This window comes from Gambusia affinis, linkage group LG01 (assembly GCF_019740435.1).
Source record: "Gambusia affinis linkage group LG01, SWU_Gaff_1.0, whole genome shotgun sequence".
In the NCBI taxonomy this organism is placed as follows: domain Eukaryota; kingdom Metazoa; phylum Chordata; class Actinopteri; order Cyprinodontiformes; family Poeciliidae; genus Gambusia; species Gambusia affinis.
The window spans coordinates 9214313-9239689 of NC_057868.1; the positions used below are offsets into that span (position 1 = coordinate 9214313).

Sequence of the window (25377 nt, forward strand, 5' to 3'; positions counted from 1 at the left end):
GCTTCAGCTATGCAGTAGAATAAATATTTTTTGTAAATCACATAAATGGTTAACAAAATTATATTAAAATGCACGAAAATCTTAATCACAGAATACTTGCAGTAAAAGAAAGACTCTACAGTTTCATAAGAAATAAAGCTTCCCTAGAGTAGAAATGCACTCAAAACCAAAACATATTTATATATTATATATTTGAGTAAATGCAATGAAAATGAGTCAGATTCTGTTGGCTCTGACTCGTGGATTTACAGTTCTGTCTTTAAACAGTAGCCTGGGAGAGAAAGAAAGAAAAAAAAATCCAGAAACCAAATCAAAATGAAAAAAATTAAAGCAAGTGAATAGAAGTGAAGCTTCGGCGTGTATCTGTTCTCCTCACTCTCTCACTCCTTAATTGGCATGGATAAAATTTCCCTAAGGTGTTTATATAAACTACACATTTTTCATCTTTTAGTACCAAGCAGCCTGTTGAGGATTATTCCCCTCCTTCTGGATTTGTTTAATTTTTGTTTCATCTGCTTATTTTCAAAATGTCACTGCAGCAGGGCTGCCCAGGATGGCTCCACACACACACACACACACACACACACATATATATATATATATATATATATATATATATATATATATATATATATATATATATATATATATATACTTTTTTTTAGATATATATATATATATATATATATATATACCTCTCTGACGGCGTAATTGTTATTAGGATATTTCAGCCGTTGTTTTAACAGTCGCTGAGAACCTGCAGATGTTGGCATCGGCTGCTCTGATTTAAGAGGCGGGGAGGGGAAAAAGAAGAAAGAAGCAGAGTGCCGTTTTCTTCATTGTTTGACTCGATATGGAGAAGTTGCCACTGATGATATACAATTGTTCCTTTTAAATTCAAACATTACCTCGTTTTTTCCCTCTTTGTTGCCTGTAAGGAGTCGTTTGTTTCCAGAATATTTTTAAACTAAAGATCAAGACAGTCATCTTACTCCTGTGGTTTCCTTCTGCCCCCCCACCCCACCACCTCTCTAAACCTTTTTCTTTCTTTCTTTTTTTTTTCTCAGTGTTACTGTAAGCTCGTAGCGTCTCCACCATCACGTTCCAAATCTGAATTTCATTTTCTAAAAGGCAGCTTCTGCCAGGAAGGTACTGTAGTTTCACAAGCCTGCTGTGACCACCAACTCTTTCAGTTACTACCTTTTTCTTTCCAATTGTTACAAAGATGACAAAGATTGTTTCCCATTCAAAGGGTTAATCTGAAACCGGTGACGCTCACATGTGCATCACCACAAATTAAAAGTTGAATGTGAGAAAACAACCCTCTTCCACTCATTTCTAGGCCACTAGCATTTTCTTAACCACAGTGTGCTCCCTCTTCTGTACCCCATACTGTATATCAGATATCTTTAAAGTACCGCACTTCAAGAAGCTACCTTTTTTTTTACGTCTTCAGACCTTTCCTCGCAAACCGAAACTCTGATGCGCGCTGTCGGCCCAGATCTCGTTTTCCATCACCATACTCTCTCTCTCTCTCTCTCTCTCTCTCTTCTCTGTAGGTGGGGTGCAGCAAGGTGTACACCAGCACCTCAGATGTCATGACCCACGAAAACTTCCACAAGAAGAACGCCCAGCTGATCAACGACGGCTTCCAGAGGTTCCGCGCCACCGAGGACTGCGGCACTGTCGGCTGTCAGTTCTACGGCCAGAAGACCACGCACTTCCACTGCAGGTGATGCACGTGGTCAACAATGCGAGCACGAAGAGTTTAAACGATTAGGGTGATGGCAAGGAGGCCTGACAAACTCAAAGAGTAGGAGCTCATCACCAATGAGTCTAAACAGCAGTGGAGACCCACTAAAAGCTGCTCTTCATTTATAAGAAGGGTTTGATTGCTGTAAGTCTAATAAAAACTTTTACACTGAATATTAAAAGGGCATAAATAATTTCCAGCTCCCCATTTTTAAAAGAATAATCAAAATAATCACTGATTTATACTAATCATATCTTGCATATCATTTTATTATCTTGAGCAATGCCTGTCTTATTTCCTTTTAGAAACAAACTTCTTGCTTGGATGAAAGAAAGAAATTGATGTGAGATGTAAGAATAACTTGGTTTTAATATATATCATTGGTCATATGAGTAAAGTTGTGAAATCCTGAAATTTTACATGAAATAAAGTGTAATTAGAGAACACTAATACATAAAAATCAAATAATGTATAATGGCATAGGTTTCTTAGAGTGATATTTAAAAATTCTTAAACTTTAAATATCAAACTTTTGTTTTTAAGAGTATTTATTCATATTGGTAATAAAAATGCTGGTGAAAATCATCCCTGCAGTCTGATGCTGCCAACACCATGTTTGATGTTGGGGTTGAACATTTTGCATTTAGGCTAAAAAGTTTCATTTAGGTCTGGTAAAATAGCATCAAGCTCTTAATGTGACAAACAATACATAAACATTAGCCTAACATTTAAGGAGCTATCTGGTGATTAATTCATCTCAGTGAGAAATGTGTTATTTGAAAATAAGCATTCCTACACCATGATGCTGCCACCACCATGGGTTTGCTTTACAATCCTCTGGTTGGGTGGAAATGGAGTTTTCATGCTGATTTGCTCATAGTATTTTGCATTTATTTCAAAAAGTTTCAACTGGTTGCAATGGATTTTACTTTTGCATCCTGCACTTTTCTGATACTTATTGGTAGTGAATCAAAGTGAAATCCCAACAAAATGCATTGAAGCTTGCTGCTTTTACAGGAACAGGGACATTTTCAATTCCTTTTAGGCAGTTATGTAACACATTCCTATTAATTATTTGCACAGGCGTCCGGGATGCACGTTCACTTTCAAGAACAAGTGCGACATTGAGAAGCACAAGAGCTACCACATCAAGGACGACGCGTACGCCAAGGACGGCTTCAAGAAGTTCTACAAGTACGAGGAATGCAAGTACGAGGGCTGCGTGTACAGCAAAGCAACCAACCACTTCCACTGCATCCGCTCCGGCTGCGGCTTCACCTTCACCTCCACCAGCCAGATGACCTCCCACAAGCGCAAGCACGAGAGGCGGCACATCCGCTCCTCCGGCGTCATGGGCCTCTCCTCCACCTTCCTGGCCCCGAAGGATGAGCCGGAAGAATCCAGCAACGACGACCTGATGGACTTCTCGGCCATCAGCAGCAAGAACTCCAGCCTGAGTGCCTCGCCCACCACCCAACAGTCCGCCACCGCGCCGCACTTGTTGAGCACGCCCACCACCGCCACTGCCTCCTCGATGTCGGGCCACAACCTCAAGCCCACCCAGTCGCTGCCCGGCGCGGGCCAGCGCATGTCAAGCCTGCTGACTCAAAATCTGCCCAGCAACATGCCGGTAGCGCTCGCTCTTTCAAACAGCGCCCTGGCCTCCTCCAACCCATTCTTCCCGCTTCTGCCGAGGCTGCCTCTGCAGCCTCCCCCGACGGCCGCTGGCCTGATAACGGCCGCGTCTTCTGGAGCCCACTCCATGCCGACCGACTCTCTGACCCAGGGCGGCTCCTCCTTGGGGGGAGATGCAGCCATGGCACCCACTCCAACGTCCTTTGCCAGCTCTTCCATTATGGAGAAGATCTCTGCAAGCAAGGGTCTGATATCACCCATGATGGCCAGATTGGCAGCAGCTGCCTTGAAACCATTAAACAACACAGACACAGGTAGGTCGCTTTAAACGGACAACTTCCTTACATTAGATCAGAATATGGTCCAAAAGTTAAGTTATTTCAGTAAAAAAGCTAATCTCATAGATTTTTAGAGGGATATATTTTAGACATCTACATCTTTTCATGTTGATTATTATAAGTTAAAGTTAATAAAAATCAAAAAATGTTACAAGGATGCAGCTAAAGAAGCTTGCTTTTCAGAATGCTGCATGAAAGTAAGCATGTTAATGGAAAACTGAGTGAAAGGAGAAAGTTCGGTTTGAAAGGTGCACTACCCACATTGATAACTACAGTCTAGAGACTGTTGCTCAGTGGATTCTAGGCTGTTTTTCAGATCTGATAAGAAGCAAACTTGTATTTTCATTCTTAAATCAAGGTTCCAAAGTCTATAGGAAATGAAGAGCCACACAATCTGCAGGGCTTGAAATTGTTTTAAAAACTTGAACTATCAGGATCCTGCATTTCTTGAACCACTTACTCCAGCTTGTGAATTTCCCAAAAACGCTTTAATTGGGTTTGCTTTACCATCCTCTGGTTGTTCCTGGTGCCTGTGCATCTTTTCTTTAACTACACTTTTTCCTTCCACCAAGCTTCCCATACATATGCTTGGATTCAACGCTCTTTGAACAGCCATCTTCTTCATCAGGGATTGGTTGTGGTTCACTCTACTTGTACAGGATATCTGCTGGTGGACATTTGTAAAGCCAATTGATTTTGTCAGCCACAACTTCACATTTCCTGATTGGAAACCCTTCCATGTTGGTTTCTGAGAACGTGAATGTTCTTTGACACATTTCTGAAAGTAATACTTTAGAAATCAATTTCATCTTTAAAAATATCCCAACGTATTGATATGAGGCTTAGATGAATCATTACTGGTCATAAAATTACATTAAAGAAGGGAAAATACAACAATTTTGCACTCAGAAATCACACAAGTCAAAAGGTCAAGCACTGTGTGTTAGCTGACATATATGGTGCTCATACATTGCAGTTGTGCATCTCCTTCCTGAGTGTGGACAGAGCAGTCAGAGTGCACTCAGAGGTCAACTCTACAGCCATCCCCAAAGTAGAGGGAGGAGAGCCAGGAGAGCTTGTGCTTTCGGGCTTAAAGGGACAAACCAGAGGCACGGTGCTGTGCTCTGGCTCTGTTATTGTGTTGATCGCTTGTTAGATACCCACAATCCATTTGGAGATAAATGCGCTGACAGGGGGAGAGTAGAGCCTGTAAAAGTCTCTTATGATGTTCAGAGTGGGGGGCTCATGGGGCTTGTGTTGAACATGTTTCCTCATCATTGGCCTCTTATCTCTGTCTGCGCTCGTTCCAAGCAAATGGAGGTGGAATAAAATTAAGTTGAAAAATTGCCAGGGAAAAAAAAAAAAGAAAAGATTTTTATGCGCAAACTGATAAAAAAAAAAAAGAAGAAGAAGTGAAATCACTGAGGTAGAAATGACTCAAGGCAGCAGAGCAAGGAAACAGGCTCCGATACAAGGACGACGCTCATCAACAAAGTCTTTCTGAATTTCTAGAAATCTCCAGTTTTGACGAAAACATGTCAGAGTCTGCTTAGCATAATTCAAATAAGTTTTGGAGGTAATTGGCTTGTCTGTGTTTATCATATTGCTCCAAACAAAGCTCCTTTCGAAAATGAAAATAAAGCGTTTAATTCTGATAATGCACTGCGGAGCGTGGCGCCGCATTCATTTAGAGCGGGTTCTCGGTCTGAGCAGGTGGGGGGCGGATTTTAAACGGGGGATCGCTCCGGATGTTGGTGGAAGTGGGGAAGGATTATGATTCCTGCTGGTGTTCCCAGAGCAGGACGGGCCCAGAGAGAGAGAGAGCCAGGGGCAGCTGCTCTGAGCTGAGCCCAGCCTGTCAGGCTCAGCTCCACCTTTTGGGTTTCCAGCAGGTAGCAGCAAACTCTGCTGGGGGTGGGAGGCACCTGCTGAGGGTGGGGCCTCCACAGATGGTCCCTTCTCATTTCAGACACACCGCTACAGCTCAGATCTGTTCTTTCAAATACCCCCCTCCCCCAACCTCCACCCTACACACACACGCACACACGCACACCCACCACCACTTTCTCAATCACAAACATTTTTGTAAAAAAGGTTGGTGCGTCGCAGAATGGAGGGGTAGCTGTGGTTTTGTTTCTCATATTTGCTTCAGAAAATGTGTGAACAGGACATTTGGGGCTAAAATGAGGAGGAAGTGGTTTGTGCTTCTCTGTCGAAAAGGTGTGAGAAAAGTCATTGCGTCGAGGCTATTTTTCACAGTGTTTATTTTCTCATCTGGCTGTGAAACTTTGCCTGTTTTTTGCAGTAAATTGAGCCTCTTTTCCTGTTTCTGCATTCAGTATTTATTCTTCTTTTTTTAATTAATGTTCCACTCTAATTTACCCCTAAGTGTTTTTTTTTGTTGTTTTTTTTTCCAGAGTTTCAAGCATCTGAAGGGTTTACTAATTAGACGCACAGTACAAATGATCTTTCACAAGCTCTGTATCTTATCCGGAGTAATTACATGGTGTACATTATTCCTGGATAATTTCCAGAAAGAAGCTGCTTTGAGTCAAACTCATTTGTTCTCCCTCCTTGGGAAGTGAATAGAAGAAAAAAAAAATAATAATAATAATAATAATGATTTCATGAAGTGCATCCAAGTCTTTTTTTTCTCTCTCTATTTAAAAGTCAACTTATCATCTGATTTATTGAAGTATTATTTTACAGAGCTTGCAGATCATATGCAGATCATGCAGTTAGTGGCTCTTCTTGATGGAATATGCTCCGGTTTTGTCTCCCAGTTGATTTAATTGTTAATGACAAGGCAGGATTCGTCTGGCTAGTTAATTTTGGGCATTCTCTCATCAAGTTGAAGGTTTGGGAGGGGGAGGTGAAGGGATGGGAGGGCTGGATGTGGACTCTGGTAAGCATTTGGTGACCTCAAACCATTGTCTGACTGCTGTTTTCCCTCTGAGCCCCACCGCCCCCCACAGCCCCTCCAACCTCAACCATTGTCAAACTGAACTGACACTGACACTGACACTTCCCCATCTCCTAGCTTTCAGCTGACAAGGCCCAAGACTGGCTTTTCCACTCCTATTCGGTCTGATATGTCTCTGGGTCATCTTTTAGCAGGAGGAAACTCTCCTTGTTTTTTTTGTTTTTTTTCCCCCTCATCATAGACTGGGCTCGTCCCATTTTCCTTTTATTCCTCTTTCAAAAAGGAGCGGGTCCTGACCAGGGCATACACTTGGATGCCCATGACCTTGCCTGTCACTATCCCTGATTCCTCAACACCAGAAAATGGCTGCTGGTGCACTCCAGCTTTGGTGTCCTAGAGGTTAACCCAGAGGTGCCTCACCTCCCACATATATTTTTTAAGACAAACCTCCACTTCTTGTCAGCCAGAGGCTCGGCTTTCTGTGTGTAGCCTGAGGACAAATTAATATTTCAGTCCCCCGGGATCGGGAGGGGGACCAGAATTCACCTTCCTGTCAGCATTTCTACCTCAGGTCGTCCCCTGCTGTTTATTTATTGCAATTCCACTCCGCTGTCCGCTGAATACCTATTTGGCAGAGACGGTGATAGAGAGGTCACAATATTTGAACCAATCTGATTGGCTGTCAGCTCCAATCTGACCGACATGGCGCCCCTGTTCCTCGTGGGTATGCTTGGTGGCATTGGCCGCCATCCGTTGTCAGGCCAACGTGAAAGCCAGAGAAAGTGGGAACGGAGGAGGAGGGTATGGAGGAGGAGGGGCGGGTGGCCAATCTGAGACTGCCACTTTCCCTCAGCATTAGCATCTCACTTAATGACCAGTTAAGAGGCAGCCTGGCAAATGAGTTGTGACAAGTGCTGCAGAAAAAGGAGTCTTTTTCCCTCATATCTCCCGCCTCTCAATCACCGTTTAAAAGGCTTGACGGCCTGACATAATTTCGCAATAATTATCACTCGGAGTATTCTTCTCGGGCCAGGACAGAAGTCAGATTGGATCTTGTCACAGCATAATAATGCTGACCAACAATAACTTTGTTGTCTCTTCTCTCCTCTGCCTCGTCTTTGGCTTGATTCCTCAGGGAATGGGCAGCCAGGCTCCGCCAGCCAGTTTAATCTGGTTCAAGTGAAGCAGGAGCCTGTGGACGGTAACGCCGGCGCTCCACAAGATTCCCAACAGGAGCACAGCCTGGACCTGAGCAAGAAAGACCACAGGTATACAGACACTGCAAACAATCCCAATTAGGGATGCACCAATAAGGATTTTGTGGACAATTTTCCGTTTAAGTTCTTTATATAGTTTAGTCGGTTTATCCTCAAGAATCATTTGAAAAGAGAATTACAGTCCTATCTAGTGGTTGAAAGCTCGAAGGATAAAACAGACTTAATGGACTCCATTTAGCCTTCCTGTTATCTGCTTCAGGTCTTGCTCTCTGAAAGCAAGGCTTGAGAAGAGCAAGTCTTGAAACCTCACCGATGTTTCAACATGTAGAAAATACAGTCTTTACTTTTGAAAAAACAAATAATACAAATAAAAATAAATAATTTGTGAGTTTTTGACCAGCCACTTTGGGCACAACTACCTGAGCTAATATGCTCTTCTGTTGTTGTTAATGATGCACCAATCATCATTTTATCACTGATATATAACCCTTGTTGTTTTTTTATGTGACCTGCTGACACGATTCATGTTAGCAATTTCTTATTTCTTTTCAATTATAAGAAGATATAAGAAAATCAAACATTTCTAGCCCAGTCAATTAGTTTATAGGAGCACAGGTAATGTCACATTGTGTGACTATTAAGCAAACCTTTTTAAATTCAAAATACTAGTTTCGCAGAAGTGATTTTTAGTCACCATTGTTAGAATGCGACTAAAAATCACAAGAAAATCAAATGCGTCTTTGTTTATCTCTTCTTTAAATATAGGGGTTTTTTTTCTCCCCCAATACAAACCCTTCTATGTAAGTCAATTAATTTTCGTCAAATTGATTGATCAGTGATAAATCAACTCCTATTTATCAATAGCCCTCCACCCTGCACCATGTTTCTCAGAAAGACAGCGTTTTTCTTCTTCATTATACTTGCGTACCTCCTATGATAAATAGTAATATTTACTATTCTCATGCAAATCTTGTTTAAACATTGTTCATTTTCCTTGTTTCAGTAATGAATCAAATGGACACCCTGTACCGGGGAATACATCTCTTTTATCCTCGCTTATGAATAAGGTAAGATCCATCCATCAAACGCCTTTCATCCCAAGACAAATTAGCGGGACATGGAGGGGCCTGTTTGTTTTTTAATGTTTCACTGCTAATAAGATGAGTTTGTATCATTTAAATTTTCCAGCCATTTTTCATACATTGTAATTTTTGCTGCACCTCTCACAAATTAATATAATGAAGCTGTAGCTCGGTGCCATGCCAGATATATAGAGATGTTTGTTTTTTGATGAGCTGTTCTGAACTTGCCTTCCATTTTTTTTCTCTCCTCTCTTTATACTTTAACTTCCCCGCCTCAGTCTGCATTTATTTATAGAGTTTATAAATTATTTGATTAAAAAGTCAAGGGAGTAAGAGAAAAAAAAAAAAACAAGAAGGCACTGCCCTCATTTTTTAACAAGTCTAAATGTGAGCGTATGGAAATTTAAATGTTTGTGTGAAGATGAAAATGGACACGGTTTTGGCTATAAATCTTATCTGACTGATATAAATGTGCTGGGTGGTTTCCATCACATTGATGATGCAATGGCAGTTTAGTCTCACTTTTTTTTTCTTCCTCTTCTCTCAAAAACTGATCAAGACCTCCTCCCTCTTACTGTATGCTTCCCTTCCTCAAACACTCGTCTTCTAAATCTTCTTCTCAGACAGCTTAACTTCAGGCTTACAGTCAGTAAACACAAACAGCGGAGTTGGAGTTGTCTAGCAGCTCCATTGTTGTTGTGTCAGACTTCTGGGGTTTTGATTCGAACCACCACATCACATGAAAAGGTTAACATATGTCCCCCCCTGGGAACACTTAGCAAATACGCCTGGCCCGAACTCAAGCAGAAAAGAAAAACAAAAAAAAAAAGCCTGCCTGTTTGTAATCCTGGCTGCTCTCTTTAGGTTTGCCAAATTTCGGGTGTATTTGTCGGCTCGTTTTCATGCTCTCGCTAACATATGCGAGCGCTGCGCTCGCGGATGCTCTGCCAAAGCTGGCGGCTCATTTGCCCTGTGTGTTTCTGTAGATGTCCCAGGTGAACCCTGCCCTCTTCAATGCCATGAACCTGAAAACCGAGCTGGAGGGAGGCCAGGTCCACGACACCTCTGAGGCAGCTCAGTACCTGCACAGAGTGCTGAAGAGGCCAGAAAACACCACTGAGATCTGGAAGACATACCTCCGCAGGTAGAGCAAACAAAAAAACACTTTCTGCACTGCAGAAAAAAGTATTTGCACCCTCACAAAGTCAATACAGGTAGTTTTTCAAAATTTCAGTTGTGAAGAGAAAAGAAACTATCCAAACACGACTGGCCCTATGAGAGAAGCGATTGCCTGTTACACCTAAAAACGGGTTGTGCCACTCTTTATAGCATTTAGATCACATTATAGCATTTCATTTATTTTAGTTTTGTCGACCCATTCATAGCTTTGGATCATTGTCCAGCTTTATAACCCATTGTGTACCTGTGGTAATGCTGTTTTTAGTTGTTTTCTGGCAAATGTGGAGTGCCTTTATTATTTTAGTTGGTTTTGTTTTTGACCTCGTGGATTAGATTTTGATGTACTCTTGGAGTAATTTTGGTTGGCTTGCTAATGCTAACCTATGATCGATGTTTCTCGGTCTGGTTCTCTGGACTTTCAAATAACTAACTATAACTATAATTCTATAACTCTTTCCAGACTGATAAATATTTCTGAATATATTCTTATATCTACTTAGATCCTACTATGATGTGTTGTTTTTTTGCGTCTTGTCGTCTACTTTATGCTGTCAGGAAAGTGGCATTAAGTTCTTGCTTGGATCTTAAGATGTGGCAGTGTTCAGTCATCATTGTTGTTGGGGAAGCTGAAATCAGATTTCATAAAAAAATGGTTAATCACATTTAATTCATGATCTAATAATAGGGTGGGATTTTTTTTGTACTTTTTCACTAAGTTCAGACAGTTTTTCCCCATTAACGAGTAAAACCAACATTTAAAAACAAATCTTGTGTTTGCTTGTATCTATGTCTTGTATTAAAATCAGTTTGATGATCCATAACATTGAAAAGGGACATAAAAGCAAAAACAGCTGAAATTTGTAAGGCGGAATATATATATTAATAGCTCATAATGACATTTGAAAATGACAGTAAACTGTTTAGGGCATTTATCACTGTACATGACGTAAATATTTATATGCCAGGAAACCCCCCAAAGGCGTAAAGAATCCAATCTTGCAGGAATTTGTTTTGGCTTACTGTATGACAAAACTGAAAGTCTTTACTGAAACTGTTATGAGAAGCTGAACGAGTTGTCGTCTTTGTTGGGAGAGCAGTTCATTTACACGTCTTTTTTTTTATTATTCTCCAATACAAAGGTTTGACACAGATGACTTCTGTGAGGCACAGTGTGACTTTCTCCATAAGGTGCACTTTCACTGCCTGGTAGAGGACTGTGGGGCCCTCTTCAGCACTGTGGACGGGGCCATAAAACATGCTAAGTGAGTGTCACACCGCTTCTTGTTTGGGAAATACGACGCTTTGCTTTGTTGATCAGTATAAAAAAAACTGAGGCTGCCTCCATCTTCTTTTTCAGCTTCCACCTTCGAGCCACCTTGAAAGTAAAACCGGAGTCTCCGTTCAGTGACGGTAAAGAACCCGGCGAAGCAGCTCCGCCGCAACCCGTCGCCCCCGTGTCTATAGCCAGCAATCCCTCCTTGGACGTGGCAAACCTCACGTCCTCTGGTGGCTACAGCTCTCCTCCTCCATCACTGCTGGCCTGGAAGCAGCTGACCGGCAGCATCCCTCAGATGCCGGCCTCGATGCCCAACCTCCCCGCAAACTCGCCTCTGGTCACCACCTCCCTGGAGAACGCCAAGCCACAAGTCAAACCTGGTTTTCTGCAATTTCAGGAAAAGTATGTAGCGTATTCTACAGTACCTTGCAAAAGCATTTATACCACTTGAAGTTTGCAATGTGATATTGTTGTCAGCATGCCACAATCACAAAGGTACTTGGATTTGGGCATCCACATAAATGAGCAAGCAAGACGAGGAGATACACTTTCTCCTTGTCTCAAAGTGTCCCTGTTATCTCTGGAGAATTTGATTTTAAACCAGTAACCTACATAATCGTAGCTCCTTTTTTTTCCTGCAGTGATCCCTGTTTGGCTACTGACTGCAAATACTCAAACAAGTTCCACTTTCACTGCTTGTTTGGGAACTGTAAATATGTGTGCAAGACCTCCGGAAAGGCGGAGTCCCACTGTCTGGACCACATCAACCCAAACAACAACCTGGTCAATGTCCGCGATCAGTTCTCCTACTATTCCCTGCAGTGTCTCTGTCCCAACCAGGTGAGTGCAGCTGGTTCTCAGGAGTGGGATCACTGCCTGTCATCTCTTGGAGGTTTCTAAGCATGAAGTATGCTATCCATTAGACCAGTATTTGAGCTTATTTGACTCAAGGCTTTCACAACCACTGCTCCCCGTCTTCCATCTCCGCTGAGAAAGACAGTCGACTCACCCCAGTAATGCCTGTTTATATGTCAATGATGTCATTTTGACTGCCGCATTCTCCTCTCAGAAAAGGCCAATTTAGCTGATATTACCCAATAAATCATTGTCACTTGCACAGTAAACAAGGCTGTCTGGAATAGGGCAAAAATCAGGGGAATGCTTGGCAAATCAAACCTAAATGGCATCCCCCCTGCCTGCTCTCATGAGCCAGTATTTCGAAAACCGTTTAAATGAATTCATTAATGTGTCGAAAATCACCCGTCTCACTGAAAGTCCCTCCCGCTAACCCCCTTCTCCCCCTTCTGCTCCCCGTCCGCCTCCTTTTAGCCTCCCATCTCCTGAACTGAGCAGATCTTATTTGGCCTGGTCCTCTGGGATGTGGGCCTCAGAAACAGATGGTGGTGCAGACACGAATGGGGGAAGCTTTTGACAAGCTTTAAAAAAAAAAAACCAACAACAAAATAATTGTACCTCCAAATAACCAGAAAATAGAAGATGCTGCACAATAGGTGCATTTAATCCAGTCGGTCAAGTTTTTGGGAGAGTATAGGAAAGTTTGAAATTTGATTTGAGTGTTTTTCTGATCTGGATAAGTCTGACAAGAAAAAAAGTTGAAAATAAGAGACAATATCTGTTTAAATGTTTTATCAATAATTCTCTCTTTCCTTCTCGCTTGTTCTTTGTTTCTTTCTTTCTCTCTTTCTTTTGTTCAATCTGGTTTTTGCGGGGGGGGAGGGAGGGGGGTTTAAGGTGAACTTTTATGTATTCTAAAACATGCCAAAAAGATTTCTATTTAACTTTTGGCCTGAAAAGTCTGGAAGTTTTACATGAAAAATGCTTTGCGGTAGAAGAGCCTAATTTTTCTTCTTCCGTCTCGGCTGCAGCACTGCGAGTTCAGGATGAGGGGCCACTATCACTGTCTGAGACCAGGATGCTTCTTCGTCACCAACATCACCACCAAGCTACCATGGCACATCAAGAAGCACGAGAAGGCAGAGCGCCGCGCCGCCAACGGCTTCAAGTACTTCACTAAAAGGGAGGAGTGTGGGAGGCTGGGTAAGAGCGAACATCCCTCTCATCCTTTATATGTAAGGAAACTTTTGAGCGGCTTTTGATTCGAGGATTAAAAGGAGTTACGCAGAGAGAGAGAGAGAGAGAGATGTACATTGATTTCTACTGGCTGTTGCAAGAGGATATTCTGTGTTTACAAAGGGAGAGAGCCCGGTGTTGGCAAACACAGCGTCGTGCTTTGTGAGAGCGGTTTAAAAGGGCACGAAACAAGGGCCCGCTTCGCAGATTTTGTCGCCGCGTTTTTGCATATTCACAATGCCGACCTCGAGTCCCAGAGGAAGTCTTGCCTGCGCAACTATATGAGCAATAATGTCAAAGAGGGCAATCACATCCAGGTTGTTTTCCTCTTTTCTTCTGCCGGCGTCAGAAATGAGCAATTAGGTTTGTGTTTGTTAATTATCTGGCTTGTCTAGTTGAGCCTGTTTGTGTTGCCTCTCAGCCGCCGCTGCCATCGCACAGAAAATGAATTAAAAGTGATCTGTTTTTCTTTTTTCTACTTCTTCTTTTTTTTTTTTTTTTCTTTTGTCAGGCGGTTACACAAGCTTTTCACAAACAAAGCAAACAAAACCGGGCCCTAAACAGCTGTTTTTTGTCCCCAGTCTGATCTGCCAACTGCATTGTTCAGGCTGGCGGGGGGAGAAAAAAAAAAACGGCAGAAAGGATTACCATCGCCGGCTCTCTAGTCATAAAGAATTGATGGGTTGCCAGTATCCATGGCAGCAACATTAAACTGAACACCGCTGATGATGTTACCTGGTTTCTGTCTCACAAAAGGGCCTCTGTGTCACGGGGGTTACTGTTATTTGCTCAACTTTGCGTGTCTGGAACCGGCGCGTGTGTGCAGGAGCTATTTGATGACAGAGGCATGTTTTTCTCTTAAACCTGGTGCCATGGTTACTGACATGCTAGCACCTGCCCAGCATGTTACTCTTTCAATTATTTCTGCCTGCTTTTATATAATGGTATTTGATTAACAGGCACAAAAACGGAACAATCATTTAATTTGAAATCATAAAGCAATTAGAGCTAGACTAGTTTTAAAACAAGAGGAAAGAGCAGAAGACTGTGAAGCAGACAGCAGAAACAATTCAGAACAAAAGGAGAAACGACAACGGAGATACTTTGAGAAATGAATTTAATATGGTAATAATCGTATATTTACTTTGGTTTGGAGGGATGTGTGTGCATTATTGGCCCACAGAAAATGAGAATTTATTTATGTAAATTCCTAATTGAATAAAGCATGTCAGTGTAATAAAAGAGCTCCACAGGTTTAGTGCACAGAAGCCTTGACTTGCTCAGTGTGACACCACTGATCTAATATTCCTCCTACATGTACACTCCGAAACACTTTGAAACCCAATCCCTCTTTTGTTGGAGCCATATCATGAAATTAAAAAAAGAAAAAAAAAAGACTAAAAATATTTCTCTTTGCGTTTAATCTAATCAGAACGCCCTCACGTTGGTAATGTGGCCTTTAGCGCTCTAGTTACTTTCAGATGCCTCGCTACGCGTCGAAGACAAATTAATCTGCACAGAGAGAGTTTAAAGGGATAGCTCTAAATTTTTCAAACCTGCTATCATTTAATATCTGATGGAGATAACTCTCTTGACATCTTACTTTAGATTAAATACAGTTTACTCAGTCTCAGAGACTGAAGCTAATGGCTAGCTCCAAACGAACCAAGACTTCATATCTTTTAGGATTACTCCAGTCTCCCAAACAACATCGGATTTTACACTTCTGGTTTTTATGGAGGCTACTTAGACGGAAGTTAAAGATTATTTGCATGGGAAATGGAGATAGGAAGTGATGCATCACCAATGGTCTCCTTGTGTGGCTCCTGTATTGACAACGGATCATGTAAAACTTCCATTCAGAATAACTGTCTTAAATGAATATTAGAGCAAAACAAAAAGCAAATTAAATATGCTTTAGCAGTTGTTTCACATGCGTCATAATTACTGAAAGACAAATTAAGAGTTTGTTAGTGTTTCTGTAAAAGGTAAATTCTGAGTTTGATTGTAAGTATTGATCTGGTAAGTTGGCTAAAGCTAATGGCGAATCTTGCTACGGCCTAGACCAAACCTGACATGTCATTTACAGTCCTAAAGAAAACTACACTGACGTAAATCTTACAGCAAATACTATGTCATAATTCTTTAAATCGTCACCATGTTTGCATGGGGCGTTTATTTCAACAGAAGCAAATGATTATACAAGAAAAAGTGGAAGGAGGAGGTGCGCCATAAATGATCTTCCTGTATGGTACAAAACACCGGAACATGCAAAGCGTTTTCCTTTAGAGTAACTGTCAGAGATAAAACTAAAGTACTGGTAAAGCAAATAATACCATCTCGGAATAGCCGTGAGCAACATCCTCCAGTGACAAGCAATCATAACGGCTTTTAACAGTAAAGCTGCTTTATTTTCTCCAGGTTGCAAATACAACCAGGTCAACAGCCATTTCCACTGCATCCGAGAGGGTTGCCAGTTCTCCTTCTTGCTCAAGCACCAGATGACCTCACACGCACGCAAACACATGAGAAGGATGCTGGGAAAGAACTTCGATAGAGTCCCTTCCCAGGTACGAAACACTACCAAGAGGAAGACATTCGAACCCAGACTTCATCAAGATTTTTCTGTTTTTCTGTGCGCATGACTTACATCGGGTTTCCTGTTCTATGAGTCAGATTCAGGGAAAGATGTGGTGTTCTGCGAGAAAATAAGATAAATTTCTCATTTCCAGTCATACCAGTCAATGACAAACTGTTAATGACTGTTTTTTACTGAAATTTCCACACATAGTGATGCACAGGGCTGTCACACCTTTCCATCAGAGCACAGGATGTACCCTAAGCTCACGCATGTAGATTTTCTTGTTCTGTTTGTTTATTTCTTTTTTTCTTTTTTTTGTTCTGCTGCTTTCAAAAGACAAGAACATATTCTTTCAAAGACACGTCTTGAGAATTACTTGGTTGTTTGCCAACTGCATTATGACTCATAAAGCCTGTCTCGAATGTTTTCTGTACAGTTATGATAACTTTTCATGTTGTTTTTCGTCAGGTGATGTCGCTCGGCCACAGGGCGGACGAGATGCAACACGCTTCTGGCTTGATGTCTGGGCCCATGGCGTCTCAGGCGGGCGTCACCTCCAGCTTCTCCTCCGCCATCATGGATGACACCGATGACTACCTGGAGTACATGGGAGGAGGAGGCGGAGGAGCAGGCAGCCCCTTGGGCCTCTCCTCCGAGTCCTCCAACCAGGACCGGAGCTGCACCAGCACACCTGTGGGCAACGACAGCTCTCCAGCAGGTGAGGGGACAGTCAATTCAAAGACTCCAACTCACACATTCGGCCTCACTCACGTTAATCTCAGCCATTTGTTGCTCATGTGTGATGATTCAGTAGTTTGGCTTACAATCAATAGACGTGAGTCATAATAACTTTCGAGGTTGATGACATGGCAGCGGTCTTTTGTCCTGATTCGTTGACGAGACGTTCGCCGTTTTGCTTTGTCATCGTCATAAAACATCCATTCTGTACATCAGTGGTTATTGATCTGAGTGTACTTTATCACATTTTCTTCTGGCCTGACATCATCCCGTCAGCTTTAGCACTTGTAAGTTTGCTGAACTATGTGTAGTGTATCTTTTTATTCTTCGCTTGTTTGCGCTAAATCTGGAGCCTGGCTGCGATTCTCGCATTTCTACACGCGTTGCCGTTACGATCCACGACTCTCATCATTGTTGTTTTGGCTGGTGTTTGGGTTACTTGTCTTTGAGTGGGCCTCATTTTGTATCATTCTCTTATCTTTTATCTTTCTCCTTTTTTTACCTCCCATCCCTCCGTGTGTGTGTCTGTATGTGTGTGTGTGATGTGGCCCCTTGTTTTGGTGTACTTGTTTCTCCCCTCTCGCCTGTCCTTCACCCCCTTCTGGTCAACCTGTCTCTCCAGGACAAGGCTACCCCAACACCTCTTCTGCTCCCACCACCCCAGCTGACACTAGTGCCACCCAAAATGCGCCTCCTTCCTCCCCTCCTCCACCGCCTCCTCCTCCTCCTCCTCTGCCACCTCTTCCTCTCTCCACTCCTCAGCCTGGCCTCCAGTCCCAGGCCCCGTCTCTCCCTCCCGCTCTTCTCCGACCTCCTCTGCCCTCGCTCCCATACCTCCTCTCTCCATCCTGTCTGTCATACTCTCTGCTCAGCGCCTCTCTGGGAGCCACTCGGAGTGTTGTCATGCCAACCAACACACCAGCTTTCAGCCCCATCATTGCCACTCCGTCTCCGGTTAAAAATGACGTCCCTATAGTACAAGATGCTGCAGGTACTTATCCAAACCAACACTGCAGCTGTCACTCTCATTTACTGAACCCTGTGCAGAGTTTTAACAGTTTGTTATTTTTGTTGTTGTTTTTTTTATTTATTTTTTTATCAGAATCAGTGAAAGGTTTATGTGCACTCACCATCAGCATGCATGTTATTTTAATTTTGGGCCTCTAATGATGTGATTGAACTGTTTAGCTTCAACATTTTTTGAAAACACAAATTTGGTCCACAAGTTTGATTTTTTTATTTTATTTTATATGTAATTTTTTTTTTGTGTGGAATTTCTCTAATCCAAACAGAGTCATAATTGTGCATGCAGGTTAAAATGTGTAAATATACACCCACAGCGTTTGGATAAATGTGCTTTAAGTTGCTGAAAACCTTCACATTCTGTAGCCATCAGCAATCTGGTCTATTTATTCCAAAATCAGCTTTAAAGTTTGTTTGGGGTCATCTTGATATTGGACCACCAAACCGTCTCTCCTGAGGTTTATCTGAAGATTTCCGAAGAAATCCCTGGTTGTGAAATAGTCATGATGCTGCCACCACCATGCTTGATAGTTGGTTCAGTTTCCTAAAAGTTCAGTTTCTGCCTCCCCAAATCAAAATACCTGTGTGCACAAGGGATTTGCTTGAAATGTCAGGTGTTTATTTTAGATCAGCCCGGCCTCATTCCATCATGACACAAAACTTGTTTTAGTATGGAGAAGGACGCCGGTGCTCCAGCCGTTTCCATTTGATACTAGGTTGAACTTTGTGGGTTCGTTGGTTTTTCCTGAACATCCTAACCAGTTCGATTGAGATGGTTCAAACTTGGATAGAATTGGATGTGCTAACAGAAATAAAATCTGAAATCTACATTAAAACTGGTTTTAGAAAGACAAAATCAGGCTTTTGGGACAGCCCACCGACCTGAAATCACTATAAAATTGCACACAGTCTTTTGATTTCTGATTGATGAAAACCAACCAATTTCGCTAAGCAGAGTAGTGTATGTGGCATCGTAACTTCCTGGATAAAATACATTTTGTTACAAAAACATAAAGGCATTATTAAAACATTCATGCCCATGGTTAGTATATCGAAACTTCTCACCATCGCTGTATTATGCAGCAACAGGATAAACATGCATGCTTGCTCTAATGACACATCAGTGTGTGCTTTTACTTTTGCACCGAGAGACAGAGCAGTAAATTTGGCACCTGTTCCACGAAGCCTGGGCCTTGTTTAGTCTCCATTAACAAGGCTGCATCAGCAGCTTCTTATTTTAATCACGCCTCAAGTTTTATCGAGGCCCACTGTTTCCTGTCGTGCAGAACAGGGATCGCATCATTAGCAGTGACCCCAGGGTGCCGCAAAAGGTGGGTGCCCCTCATAAAACAACACATAGATAAGAGGGTTGGTTAGGACTCGCCGCTCCCTCTTTTGTTTGGGGGCTGGAGACACTCTGTAAAAGTGTCATGTTCCACAGTCAATCTATCATCCTTTCCCCACTCCTTTAATCATTCTGGGAGTTAGGAAAGGGAAAAGAAAAAAAAAAATATGGCTTGGTGCGCTTACTCAGCTGCGAGCCACTTTTGGCTGGGGAGAGTTCAACATCAGAGTTCTAACCCAGACAGTAATTTGCTTGTAGTTTGTGGGTTTTACTTTGTGAGCCAAACTGATTACTCTTTAATGCACTCGCTTCTTTCTCTCCAGGCAACACCATCTCCATTCCCACGGCCACCGGCGCCAAGAAGCGCTTCTGGATCATTGAGGACATGTCTCCGTTCGGCAAACGCCGCAAGACCCCATCGTCTCGGAAGATGCTGGACGAGGGGATGATGCTGGAGGGCTTCCGGCGCTACGACCTGTACGAGAACTGCAAGGACTCGAGCTGCCAGTTTTCCCTGAAGGTGACCCACTACCATTGCACGCGCGAGAACTGCGGCTACAAGTTCTGTGGCCGCACCCACATGTACAAGCACGCGCAGCACCATGACCGCGTGGACAACCTGGTGCTGGACGACTTCAAGCGCTTCAAGTCCTCGCTCAGCTGCAACTTCCCCGACTGCCAGTTCTCGGGCAACAGCACCCACTTCCACTGCCTGCGCTGCGGCTTCCGCTGCACCGACAGCACCAAGGTGACGGCCCACCGCAAGCACCACGGCAAGCAAGACGTGATCAGCGCCGCCGGCTTCTGCCAGTTCAGCTCCAGCGCCGACTGTGAAGTTCCCGAGTGCAAATATAAGCTCAAGTGCTCGCACTTCCACTGCACCTTCCCCGAGTGCAAGCACACAGTGGTGGGAATGTCCCAGATGGATTCCCACAAGAGGAAGCACGAGAAGCAGGAGCGGGGCGAGCTGCCGTCCGTGTCGCCCAAGCAGGAGGGGATGCACCACCTTGTCGGGAGCATGGCACCGGTCGCTCCCACCTCCCTGGGCGTGTCCACGTCCTCTCCCGGCGGCCTCCACGGCTTGTCCCACAGCATCAACAGCAGCATCCCCTCCATGATCTACCAGCCGGGGGGCCTCGCCTCCGACTACAACCACTCTTACCCACCGTCCTCCATCAGCCTAGACAGCTCCCTCAACCTGAGCACCAACACCAGCAGCTCCCTTTTTTTCCTGAAGAACGCCGCCGGTCTGGGCCTCAGCGACTCGCTAGATCTCAGCAAGAAGTTGCACCTCGACGCGGCGCGGCCGGCGCACAACGCCAAGTCCCAACTGGACGACACGGGGACGTCCGGAGAAGCCGAGGATGACCTGTCTCCGGATGAGGAGGTGCACGCTGAGGAGGAGGACGAGGACGAGGAAGAGGAGGAGGAGGAAGAAGAAGAGGATGACCTCAACACTGACTCGAACGACGACTCAGCGCAGGAGCCTGATGGCGACAAGGACAACGGCGAGGGCTTCGGTGCTTCCGTAAACCACACTGATACTTCCCAGTTGGAAAAGCAAGATGCTGACCCATAAAACAATCAACCCCAGAGGGGACTGTAGGAACTGCAGAAACATTCTGTGTACCACCAATAAACAGAAAGTGGCCTCATTCATCACGCTCAAAAAACAACAGCAGCAGCAGCGGTGCTGGTGTGACGGAAAACGACGGGCCCACCGAAACGATTCATTGAGATGTTTACAAAACGACCAACATTATGAATTCAATTATGCATTAAAGAAAAAAAACGAGACAGAGACACACAGATTTTGGGCAGCCGTGTAAAGCATTTTACTACACATCAGTCTTTTTTGTGTGCGTGCATGTTTGACTTTAATTTATTTTTATTTCTTTCACATTTTTTGTGTGTGAAAAAAAAAAAAACACTTTAGAAAAACAAAAACAAATCTCTCTATATAACTATATATGTAGGTGTGTGCGTGCGTGTGCGTGTACGAATGATGATTATTGAGAAAAAGGAAAATTTCTGGCGACACGAACTGCAAAGAAAAAGGGATGTGAATCACTAAGAGGAGCAGAATGTGTTTCATAATTTGATCTTTAGTTCTGTATTATTATTATCATTATTGTTATTATTAATTATTGTTATTAGACACTGAGAGAAAGGAGCTACTTGTTCCCTTCTCTTTGGTATACTTTGTTCTCACATGGGATTGACCGACAGTCGGGTCAATCTCAGCCTCAACAGTTCTCCCTCCCTGAAATCTGCTAAATAAATGCCCAGTGCTAGCATACTTTCTAACCCGGCCCACCACCCCCAGTGGAGGAATCAAGTTTGTGTGTGAATAGTGCACTTTTACATTAGCTGACCACGAAGAAAACGGTGATGAGAGATAACTCATGAGTATCTTTAACAATGTTTTTGTTAACATTTGCATCTTTTGCATCAAAACATGTGTTTTTTTTTTTTTTTGTTTGTTTTTTTTGAGATCATATTGACGTTCGAGTGAGGCAGGGGAGGGTCGTGATGTTCAGTTTTGGGGGGAAGGGGTCGGATGCAGCCACAGAGGAAGCATCAGGGAAGTGTGTTATATGTTGAAAATGTACAGACCGAAAAAAAAAATGTCCAGATGGCTTTTTTTCTTTTTTTTTTTTTTCCATTCACTATGGCTGTGGTTGACCTCCTGTTGTAATGCTTTTTATTTAATATTTATGTGTTCTTCCAAATGAGAAAAAATTTTTTTAGGGTGTTATTGCACTTTTTAGGTTCATTTTTACCGTCACAAACAGGAAAAAAAAAAGAAAGAAATTAAGAATGATATATATCATTTAACAGGGAATTTGCTTTAAAAATGTTTTAGTTCACTTTTTTTTTTTTGCTTTTATGCACAAATAGATATTAGTGTGACAACAAACTTCTGTGGTTTATTTAAAAACTTGTTTTTATTTTTTGCTTCTTCTGTGATTGGACGGCTTGAAATTATATATAAAAAAGGAACTGTGTCGCGCCAAAAAATGAATAAAGAAAAAGGCGCCTTCTGATATGAAACACTAAGATGAACTGTGATTTTTAAAGAATTCGTAAAATGCTTCGCTTATTGTAGCGCTAAATTATAAATCTGTCAGAACCTTGCTTTGGGATTTTTTTTTTATTGAGCAAACATGTACGACTGAGGAGTGGACACACTGAATTATCTCCTGAGCTTGGCATTGGAAATAAATGATCATGATATAGGGAATAATAATAATGTGTGTAAGTGATATTCCTCCGGATATTGTTTTGAGAAGAAAAAAAAAGGGAAAAAAAAAGGTTGTACAGTATTTTCCTCTGTAAAAAATACCTATATATGAACAAAATGCTCTTTGATGAACGGGTTCCTTTAAAGAAGAAAATCCCTAAAAAGGAGAAATGACTAATAAAAAAAGGTTAAAGATTCAAATAGCCTCATTATAGTTTGCTTGTGTGAGTCAGCTTTTTATGTTTTCATTCTTCTTTCTATTTTCCAAACTCTGCCAGAAGCTCAAAACTCAAATACACTGATCTGAATTCATTCCCTGGTGTTTCCTGTTTATTTTGTTTACTTTTGCTCTTATTAGTTTGAAATTCTCAGTTTGTCTCCACTTTGCCCATCTTCGCTCACAGACTGTACTGTCTCCTGGGACGCCGCTGCAAAGCGGGAGCCGCCATTTGTTTTGTTTGCTCATCAGTTACTAACATAACTTGGATCCTGTGTGTGTGCGCGCGCGCATGCGTGTGTGTGTGCGGAGGAGTAAAATGTTGAGAAAAAAAAATAAAGAAACTGTGATTATTATGACAGCGAACATGTAGTGCTTGACAGTGATCCAGCCTGAGGACATTATGGAGGGGAAAAGTGCAGCAGGAGGAGATTTATTTGACAGGGATTGGAACTACAGACCTGTGATTCTGGGCTCCATTTCAGACCAGCATCCTGAGCACCAGTTGCAAATATTTTCTGTTTTGTTGAAACCCACTTAATTTAAAGACATCAGTTGAGAACTGAAGAAAAAAAACAGCAAGAATAAGGGGGGGAATCCGGGCTTCTCCACTTCAGAATCTTTTGCTTTCCAAAAGTATTTACACCCCTTGAACCTTTTTTGTTTTTCATTGTATAACCACAACCTGTTTCCATTGGATTTCATGTGATAGATTAACACAAAACAAGGTGAAGCTAAATTAGAATTCATTTAGGTTAGTTTACAAATAAAAATCTGAAAAGTGTAACATACTATTTAGCTGTATGAAATGCTCCATAAAAGCTCCCTATGGTAAACAACTTGTGTTCAAGTGAATCTTAGCCCAGACGTTACTGTGGTGTGAAGGCCTCAGGGATTCATGAGAGAACAAACCAAGAAACAGGTCAGAGAGGAAGATCTGCTCATCTGAGCACCATTTTATCCTTCACTTGAAATTAGAAAGGATATGGCACAAATCCATGGTCCATGGTAACTCTGGGTGAGCTGCAGACATCGACAGCTCAGGTTAGGGAATCTATAGTTAACTTTGAGTCAAGTGTCTTTTTCAGACTGGCTTTCATTGAAGACTACAAAAAATAAAGGCATTGTAGAAAGGAAGACATAATACAAGGTCCTTTGGTCAAATGGGACCAAGCTGGAACGTACATACTCAAAATGTGGAGACGGCTTCGTCCCCACTGTGAAACATGATAGAGGTGGTAAGAGTACCAGGGTGTACTATTAGGATGGACTAGTCAAAGTCCTGAGGTAGATTCCAGTTTGGACTCAGCAGCATTCATCTTGTTGAGTAAATCTGTTAATCTGTCACATAAGAGCCACATAAAATACATTTGCTTCTGGTTGTTACGTGACACAAGAGGAAACCGTTTACAGGGCATAAATACTTTAAAGACACCGGCTCTCTGCAGCGCAGTGTTATCAGGGTGCATTTTGTTTTATTATTTTTTATTTGGTTGATTTTTTTCTTCCTCTCCTTTGGGCCCTGAGGCATGTGCTGAGTTCCCCTCCCACTCCCTCATGTCATCCAGAGGCCAGTGTGCTGGCTGCCTCTGTCGCCTCGTCTACAGCTGTTCCTGTCCTTCCTTCTTCTCTTCCTTCTGATGTTTTTTATTAAAAAAAGAGAAATAGCTGCAAAAAAAAAAAAAAGAAAAGAAAAAGGGGGGAAAAAAGGCATGTAAAGGCATCGCCATCTGTCAGCCAGCTGGCATCCTGTATATAAATAAAAAGAAATAAACATTAAAATCAAAACCATACAGAAATGACCTCCAAAACCTGCATAGGCTGCTGCTGAAATGATCATTTTACTGCTTTAATTAACAGATTAAAAGGATGGTGTAAAAAAGGCGGTGAAGAAATAAACAGGCCTGTTTCGAGTGCAACAGAGCTTTCACAAGACAGCCACAGTTTCATTTCACATTTTGTAAAACTTTTTGCACATTTAGATTCAAGGCCATCTGGTGATGGCATTCAGTTTGGCTAGAATTATTGAAGCTTTTATATATGTATATATATATTTATATTTTAAAAAAATCTACAATGAATTTGTTGGGTTTTTTTTGTTTTTTTTTTCCATAAATACAAGTTGAATTTTTCTCTTCTGCTCTACTTTCATTTTCCCCCTACTTGCTCATTTCCACTTGAGTACGGTGCTGTTAATCTCCACTGTGCAATATTTTTTGTTTTTATTTCATTTCTGCATGTCCGATTTGAAGATACGCTTTTACTCCCTGAAATAAAAAAACAAGCTGAATACCTTTAGGCATGTTTTCAAGAGTTGGTGTGTTTTAAAAGGGAAACTTCTGCTTTTTAACGAGAAAAAACAAAACAAAAGAAAAAAAAACTGATAGTAAACTAGTAGAAGTTGCACATGTCGTGAGTGCCAACTGTGCGTGGAGGCTGCTGTCTGACACGTAGTTGGTTGATGTGCCAGGAACAGGTTGGGTGAGCGTGTGAGCAACGTGGAGAGGCAACAGTTGAGGCCCGGGAACATCCAACGACAGGTGTGCGCTGCATATGTGGTCACATGATGCCTATAAGGCAGATTAGGGCTCAAACAGATGAAGCGCTGCTTAATGGCAGCTTTTATTAAGTTCACAAAGCGGGGAGGGAGGCGGGGAGGAGGGAGAGGAACAGAGGAAAAGCAGGTGGCCGGGCCTGTGCTCTCCTTGATGAAGACAGATATTGTTGAGCACAGC

General features: G+C 42.4%; 1 protein-coding gene across 10 annotated transcripts in view; it reads left to right on the plus strand.

The window, feature by feature from the left end:
* The window catches only part of casz1 (castor zinc finger 1), a 217920-nt gene extending 195918 nt beyond the window's left edge, over positions 1-22002 (plus strand). For 8 of the 10 annotated variants that reach the window (XM_044123105.1, XM_044123114.1, XM_044123095.1 and 5 more), the window contains 13 exons: positions 1560-1732; positions 2837-3702; positions 7785-7917; positions 8870-8933; positions 9935-10092; positions 11267-11389; positions 11485-11805; positions 12045-12243; positions 13290-13461; positions 15916-16064; positions 16544-16793; positions 17436-17804; positions 19505-22002. In XM_044123105.1, coding sequence (XP_043979040.1) covers positions 1560-1732; positions 2837-3702; positions 7785-7917; positions 8870-8933; positions 9935-10092; positions 11267-11389; positions 11485-11805; positions 12045-12243; positions 13290-13461; positions 15916-16064; positions 16544-16793; positions 17436-17804; positions 19505-20760 — 4233 coding nt within the window. In that variant the 3' untranslated portion in view covers positions 20761-22002. The remainder of the gene's footprint in view (positions 1-1559; positions 1733-2836; positions 3703-7784; positions 7918-8869; positions 8934-9934; positions 10093-11266; positions 11390-11484; positions 11806-12044; positions 12244-13289; positions 13462-15915; positions 16065-16543; positions 16794-17435; positions 17805-19504) is intronic. The other 2 variants (XM_044123139.1, XM_044123148.1) reach the window with 1 other exon arrangement.
* Positions 22003-25377: the final 3375 nt, after the last annotated feature.